The sequence below is a fragment of the Colossoma macropomum genome, unplaced genomic scaffold (assembly GCF_904425465.1).
Source record: "Colossoma macropomum unplaced genomic scaffold, Colossoma_macropomum, whole genome shotgun sequence".
NCBI lineage: Eukaryota > Metazoa > Chordata > Actinopteri > Characiformes > Serrasalmidae > Colossoma > Colossoma macropomum.
The window spans coordinates 3,700,109-3,708,249 of record NW_023494787.1 but is presented as its reverse complement, the minus strand read 5'-3'; the positions used below and the strand labels follow the sequence as shown (position 1 = coordinate 3,708,249).

General features: G+C 38.1%; 1 protein-coding gene across 1 annotated transcript; it reads right to left on the bottom strand.

Moving 5' to 3' along the window:
* Positions 1-746: 746 nt before the first annotated feature.
* On the bottom strand, positions 747-7,880 carry psmg2 (proteasome (prosome, macropain) assembly chaperone 2). The gene is made up of 7 exons (XM_036565905.1): positions 7,693-7,880; positions 6,517-6,676; positions 5,565-5,623; positions 4,369-4,487; positions 3,578-3,748; positions 2,099-2,219; positions 747-1,320 (listed from the first exon to the last, which is right to left on the bottom strand). The coding sequence occupies exons 1-7, from the start codon at positions 7,747-7,749 to the stop codon at positions 1,240-1,242; spliced, it is 768 nt and encodes a 255-aa protein (XP_036421798.1). The 5' UTR covers positions 7,750-7,880; the 3' UTR covers positions 747-1,239.
* Between the last annotated feature and the right edge of the window lie 261 nt (positions 7,881-8,141).

The window sequence follows — 8,141 nt, the reverse complement described above, 5'->3', positions numbered from 1 at the left end:
ATATTTTTGGTTGGTGGACTATTCTCAGTCCAGCAGTGACACTGAGGTGTTTAAAAACTCCAGCAACACTGCTGTGTCTGATCCACTCAGACCAGCGCAACACACACTAACACACCACCACCACGTCAGTGTTACTGCAGTGCTGAGAATGATCCGCCATCCAAATAGTACCTGCTCTGTGAGGGTCCATGGGGGTCCTGACCACTGAAGAACAGGGTAAAAGGGGGCTAACAAAGTATCAGAGAAACAGATGGACTACAGTCTGTAATTGTGGGTGTGTGTGTGTATATATATATATATATATATATATATATAGAGAGAGAGAGAGACACACACATATATATTTGCATAATCTTGATGAGTAGTGTGAAAATGTGAGGTATCATAATGTTATATTTTTCCCATATCACCCATTTTTACTTCCAGTGGCTCCTGTTTTCCGAAAGTGATGCACAGATTTGAATTTACCAGCAAATCCAGAACACAGCCTCATCTCTCAAGAAGGAAGAGACCAAAGTGATTGTTTTCTGTTTCGTACCGCATTGCGTCACGCGGATTTGCACTAGTTACAGCAGGTCAGGCTGTGTCACGCAGTAACTGAGCCTCTGCTGGGAAACGGAGGGGCGCGGAGCCAAACGGGAAGAGAGAGAAAAGAAAAACAGAAAAAAAGGAAAATAGATCAGTAGTATATCTTTAGAGCAGCCAGTTCTGGCAGAGCAACAGAAACTCAAACCACTGCCAGAAACTCAAAACCATCATAATGTTTAATCACATTAAGCCATTTTACAGTAAACACAACTCTAAGAAACAGGGAATTTGGCAAAGGCTCTACTGTATACGCTCATTCAGTCACAGTCATATCAAATCCTCAAAAGGTATTTATTTATTTACATAATTTTATGATGTATGGACTGATAGAAGAAGGTCCAAAGTGACTTGGCATAAAATCTGATTTCACTAGTGTACATTAAATTTAAGTGTGGTCTTCTAGAAAGTTACCGCTTTTTTCAGAGAAACAAGGTTCTTCTCACGACTGCGACGATTTGCATTATACACAAACGTCCCTCATTCATCAGGACCCAGAGTGTATGTTTTTTTTTTCTGGGAATGACCTTCGACTTGCAAGTGCTGACATTTCTAACAGTCCAGTCACAAATGGGAATGGTCAGTTTCCCATTTTCCCACATTAAGGTCAGCCCACTGCGTGAGTACCAGCACACTGCTGGGTGTTCTGAGTCCTCAGAAGAGCAGGGGTGGGATGCCGCTTCCAAACAGCAGCCTCCAGGATGAAGGAGCCCTCCATGGAGTCGAACCCTGAGGCTGAGAGAGAGAAACATCAGCTATGTTACACTGCAGCTCATCTGCTGATGCAGTTTGTCATCCTTTATCTGGTCCAGAGATAATTGAGCTGTGTCTATTATGAATTATTCAGAATCTGCTATGAATTTCTCAGTATCTACTATGAATTATTCAGTATCCATTATGAATTATTCAGTAACTGCTATGAATTAATTCAGTATCTTTTGGAAATTATTTAATATATTTTAGCAATTATTCAGTATATGCTTATGAATTAATTCATTATTTACTATGAATTATTTAATATTTATTATGAATTATCCAGACTCTACTGCATTATTTAGTATCTACTACAAATTAATGCAGTATCTACTGTGAATTATTCAGTATTTACTTATGAATTAATTTAGTAACTAGGCACGGCAAGTTTATTTATACAGCACCTTTCATTCACTGCAGTGCTTTAGGAATAAGAAAATAATAGATAAAATACAATAAAAGATGTCGAAGAATAAAAGTTAAAACATGATTAAAAATAATTATAAACATAGAAAAATAAATTTAAAAGAGAAGAAATAAACATTATTACAATCATTACTATTATGAATTTAGTGTCTACTTCTGAATTATTCAGTACCTACTATTATTATTTAACCTACTATGAGTTATTCAGTATCTACTTATTATGAATTATTCAGTATCGACTATGAACTGTGATATAATACTTTTGGTTAACTAAGCCCAGCACGTTTGGCACTGAGGCACACAGACGTTATGACTGCTGTGAATGGTCACTTACAGACTTTTCCAGCAGGTGGAGCCAGTCGTTCAGGTGGTTGGTCAGTGTGAACGCGTCGGGGACGTTATCTCCCTCAGAGCAGAACAGCAGCACCACAGCCAGCGGGACGCTCTCCGCACAGCTGAGGAGAGAAACACTGAGGTACAGTGACCTGCTGATTACCTGACATTCAATAAATCATTCATAAGATCTGAATATGCACACAGATCTTCAGTTCTCAAATTAGCTAATTATCATGAAACTCACACAACATCAGGTCTCTAAAACATCCACATCAGAAAAACAGCCGTTTCTGGGTTGTTTTAAACTGGTTATTAATGAATGGAGGCCTGTGTCACAAAACCGTAATGATAATTATATTCAAACAGTTTATCGATATCAGTGCTATGTACTTAAAGTATTTTGCAATAAATTTATTATACTGTTCTGTTCATCAATCCCTTTTGAGCAAAGGCTTAAACTTCAAACTGCTTTTGTTTTTTATGTTTTTCTAAACAGTAATTATGCAATGTGTGAAGCTTGTCTCTGTAGAGGATGTAGTAACTTTTACCAGGGGTGTCAAAACTTAAACATTAAATTTAATGGTTATAATATTATACACCATTAAATTTATGTGTGTGTACATACACACCTACAAACACATACATTTTATGGTATATAATATATATATAAGGTTTGGACACCCCTGGTCAAAGTTAATACATCCTCTACAGAGACACACTTCTGCACATTTTAATGCATAATTACTGTTTATTTACTGAATTTAACACAGAGATATAAAATGTGGCCTGTGCAAAAATTATGACATATTTCATATTTTGTGTTTAAATGTTTGTTATATATATATGCACACACACACACATTAAATTTAATGGTTAATCAGAATGAGCCTTTTGTTTTCTTCAGAGTTCAAACACTACACATTACGTAATAATACTACTGAGACTTATATCTATCATATATCATATTTTTTTCCGTGTCACTCAGCCTGATTGGAACGCTCTCTTCCAGTTACTACATAGTGGAGCAGTCTGAGCAATACGGTTAAAAATTTTCTCAATATTTTTCAGCCTTTTGGTAATAAACGATCTATATCTTGATATGCAGGCATACTTTCTAAAATGGCCAAAAAAGACCCAAGCAGATTTAAAAAATCAGAATTAAAATGCAGTAAAAATGTGTAATTAATTAAATATAATATTAGAAATCGTTAGGAATAATCAATGTCTGTTTTTCACTAAATTAACACAAACACAAACTGTATCTAGTCATATTTCTAATGTACGGCAGGGGGCGCTGTGAGAGGTGGTGAAATAGAGGTTTGTGCTTTGCCTTCCTCCTCCCTCACTAGGCTTTTATCCAGAGCAGTTTAATATAGTCTGTGTTCCTGCCTGAACGGGGAACTGAACCCTGCTCCCATGTGGTCTTATTGCAAACTCTATGTAGAACGTTGTTTTGTGGCTGTCATTGTCTCAGTACCAGTCAGAGTAGAGGCCTTTGGTGACTCCTCCTCCGGGGATGTAGAGGCGTTTCTCTGAGTCGTTAATGCCGGGAAAAGCGCTCACTTTCTCCAGCTCTGCCCAGCCCAGCTCCCTCAGAGTGTCCCCTACGTCCTGCAGAGCCGGACTCAGCAGGTACCGCAGCGCCGATCTGACCAGAAACAACACCAGGCAGAATAAACACAGCACCTTATTAACACCACACGATCATTACCTCATTTTCAGGCTTTTAACATTCGCAGACTGTCAGTTACAATCTTCATTTATTTCAATACAAGTAGCAGATTAAAGGGCTTTTCAAACAAGCAATTAAATTCAACAGTAACAATAAATGTAACAAATTATTAAAATTAAAAACATAAAGTCCTAAGTCATAAAGTCATAAAGCAACAGACAATTACAACATTAAATAGCGAAGCAGCCTTCAAGGACCCCCATATTTCGCTCTATCCCTTTGTGTTAGAAGTGATCCAGCAAAATATGGACCATCTGGGGGTCCCTGAGGGCCAATTTAAGAGCCACTGGTTTAAATAGGGTTCATGTATGATCGTAAACACAATCTAGAAATTCAGTAAATCTATTAAAAACAAAAACAACTATCTACATGTAATTGAGACTCTTTTAGATTCTTTTAAGCTAATATTTTTTTTAATTAAGTGCTAATAATTTTCGGATGTTGTCCTGATATTATACAGTAAAAACAGATGTGACAGTAATGAAAGACAGACAATAACATTAGCAGAGGAAGTGTTAGTGTTGGAGGTTAGTCACCCCTCGAGCTGCTGGTCATCCCTCTGGTATGCATGACTGCTGGACAGCAGCACCGTTCTGAAGAATCCACTGCTCTTAATCCAGGACACCAACAGCTTACGGAATGATTTGACCTTATTCTTATGATGGAAAACATGCAAAAAAAAAGAAATTAGTCACTATTACACATCTTTAAAGGCCTTTAAAGGCATGACCTACCGCCAATCCAGGGTGTGAGTATTATATTATATTGTATTATAATATATTATATTATATTATGTTATATTATATTATCCTTTCTGTGTGGAGTTTGCCTGTTCTCCCCGTGTCTGCGTGGGTTTCCTCCGGGTACTCCGGTTTCCTCCCACAGTCCAAAAACATGCAGTCAGGCCTACTGGATGTGCTAAATTGCCCCTAGGTGTGAATGTGTATGTCTGTCTGTCTGCCCTGTGATGGACTGGCGACCTGTCCAGGGTGTATCCTGCCTTCCGCCCAATGACAGCTGGGATGGGCTCCAGCACCCCACCGCGACCCAGAAGGATATTAGGTGATGTGTGTGTGTGTATATTATATTACATTATATTATATTACATTGTTATATTACATTATGCATATGCATATTATCATACATTATTTTGATTGTTTTCATAATAAATATGTTATGTACTGCACTGTTATACACTGACAGGTCTGAATTGCTGCCTTGTATCTCCATTTTGTCTCTGGTGTGTTTTATGCTCATTATATTAGTATTTAACTTATTTATGCTTTAGGTTTACTTGAATTGAACTATTAAAAATAAAAATAAAATCACTTTTATTTTTGTCTATTCAAACTGTTAATTGCTAACATCAGGTCTCCAGCTGAAAATTAGCCAGTTGGCTAGCACTGACACATTCATCACTGTGTTAATTAACATGCACTCCCTATGGTATATACAGATGTACGCAAAAGTTTGAACACCCCGGTTGCTGAGTTTTGCATACTGAAATAAGTAAAACATAAATGTAAAATGTAGAATATGTTAAATTCAGTAAATAAACAATAATTGTGTATTAAATGTGCAGCAGTGTCTATAGAGGATGTGTGATCACTGTGTGTGACCGGGCGCCCAAACTTTTGCATTCGTCTTTAAATAGTTACAAATATTTCTTTTTATAATAACAGTATTATTTAAGGAATGATATCAGTTTCCCTTTCAGCAGTTCTACACTGACCTGTAAGACTGGAGATCTTATCTGAAGCACAGCCAGCTTGAGGTCACTGTGTAAGTAAACTGCACAGAAAGAACACAGTGAACAGATCAGAGCTCAATGATTCAGCTCCCAGTTCAATAAGTGGAGTCGGGAATGAAAGCAGAAAAAACTAACAAAAACGTGCATGAGGTCTTCATAAATTAGAGTGGAACATCACTGACTTTTCACATTTCTGAATAATTAAGTGGTTAAGATGTAAACAGAGTCGTTCAGAGCGGTTTGGTGTGAAACGCTCCGTTCTAGAGAAACATACAGAGTCAGAATTGTTCACAGTGGTGGTGATAGGAACCAGACGTCCACCTCTAAAAGCTCCCTCACAGAAAGTTACTACATGAAATGGTTATGAATTCACTGCCTGATGACTGAGACACTGTTTTATGATAGTTTGGAGATGATTTTGGCCTTTAAATCCATTCATGGTGGAGGGATACATAATATGCAGGGTGTTATGAGGCAAAATAGTCCCCAAAGAAAACTTATTATTTCAGATTTTCCACTATTTTCCATCATCAACATTCCATATAAACTCAGAAGACTCGTGTAGGTTCACTGGTGGTTCTGGATAGTAAATAAAAGGTCTATATTTGTGTTGTAGTCATGGTGACCCCTGGTTCCTATCACCACCACTGTAAAGAAATACACAGTATACTGCAGTGTGCAGTGTGCAGTATACAGTACATACTAGTACAGTGTGCCGTGTACGGTACATACTGGTGGTCCTCTGGTTCTCCTAATACAGGTATGTACAGTTCAGTTTTTCACTGCTGTGACTGCAATTTATAATAAAGTCACTGTCTACCAAGGAACTCACTAAACTGGGCTGGATCTCCAGCTGGAAAGCTCTGGTTTAGGAACACAGTACTAAATGAAGCTGAATATGAGATCAGACTGGTTTGTGATGATGTTCACTGACCTTCTGCATTAGTGCTGACCTGCTCCGAGCTGCTGTACGGGTCGTTGCCCACCATGGGGATCAGACAGTCGGTGTGGAAGTGCCCCACCTTCGGCATGTTCAGGGTGGAGATGACCAAGTCTACGGCCAGCTGGCCCACATTCCCCACAGAAACGGCGGGCTGGAAAAGCGTAGAAGTGGACGAAAAACAAAGTGAACCAGCTGCTTTTCAAGGAATCTCAAGCTCTGAACTTCCTCCTCCCTCTCATCGCTGATCAGAGGGGAAGGTGACCGCTTTGTTTTATTGTCCTGAAGTCCAAGATCAGTTATTTGGTTCTTCTGTTTTCTATATTATACTACAGCACTCTCAAAAAAGATGGTTCTTTGAGGGTTCTTTAGTAAAGGCAATGAACCATGAGCTCCGTACTGAACCATCTGCATGCTTTAATGGTTCTTTACATGGTGAAACTGTTCATCAGACTGATGGAGAACGTATTGTATATGGTTCTATATAGAACCTTTTGGAAATGTTTCTATATAGCATCGAAAAGGGATCTGCTACTGTGACAAGCTTGACATCGTAACAACAGCAGAACCATTTTTGCCATTTACACATTCTCCATCCATCTGAAGAACCATTCCACCAGGCAAAGAACCATTTAAGCAGGCAGTGATTCAATATATAAGTCATGGTTCTACATAGAACCATTCCCTTTACTAAAGAACCCTCTTTTTTTAAAAGTGTGGACACTTTATTATTTTATGAGCACTTTATTCTTTTATTTTAAGCATATATTTACTTCTTTACATTTTAATTATTCTATATTTTGTATCTTGTAGCCTACAAGTCTGTTTATACTCATACTTAACAGTTTTACTTGTAATTAAGCATCTACAGGCTTCAAAACTCATTATATTTGTACAGTGACAATAAAAATATCTTCATTCTTCATTCTTAAGCTTAATTGTTTACAAACAGGTCATTAGCATGTTTCTTAGAAGTAATCAAGTCAGCTTCTTATTCGAACTTTCCCGTTCCACCTTAAATGGCGCAGCAGTTACATTCTGGCGGCTCACGCTGTCCCGTTTAACCGCTGCACCATTTAAGGTGGAACGGGAAAATTCGAACAAGAAGCTGGCGAATAGGAAGCAGTTATGATTAAGCAAAATAACTCACAGATCCGTCTTTAAACTTACCAGGATTAAAGTAAACCCTTTAAAAGAAGGCGTCGCGTCTTCCGTCGAGACGAACATCGTTTATTAACGTACTGTTCAGAGTAAATCTGCCCGAACTCTTAATAAATGTGGAGCGATGTTAGTTTCACATTGATGGCGCAGATTCGCAGATCTCCAAACTCTCCGTTGGGGAGGAACCGTCCTGTGTATGATTTGTAGATCTGAGAACGTAGCGACCTCTCGTTATTCCTGATCACAAATCTTGTTCAAAAAAGAGAGTAAATACACAAAATCATACATATTCGGATCAAAGCTTCGGTACATCACACAGAGTTAACCCGTAAGATTTTTCAAAGTCAGGTTTCTACACAAGTTTTGTTTTTTTCTGGGAGAATTAAGAACAGGCGATTAGCATTGACACATGAGAGAACTTTGTCAAAATAAAAGTCTCTCTGGAACAGCATGGCTCT

Bases quoted from the DNA above. Each gene is read 5' to 3' on its own strand.
- psmg2 (XM_036565905.1), bottom strand. From the start codon at position 7,749: ATGTTCGTCTCGACGGAAGACGCGACGCCTTCTTTTAAAGGGTTTACT. The intron at 5,624-6,516 runs GTCAGTGAACAT...CTTTCTGTGCAG, and splicing joins GGTCAGCACTAATGCAGAAG to TTTACTTACACAGTGACCTC. The intron at 2,220-3,577 runs GTACTGAGACAA...TTCTCTCCTCAG, and splicing joins AAAGGCCTCTACTCTGACTG to CTGTGCGGAGAGCGTCCCGC.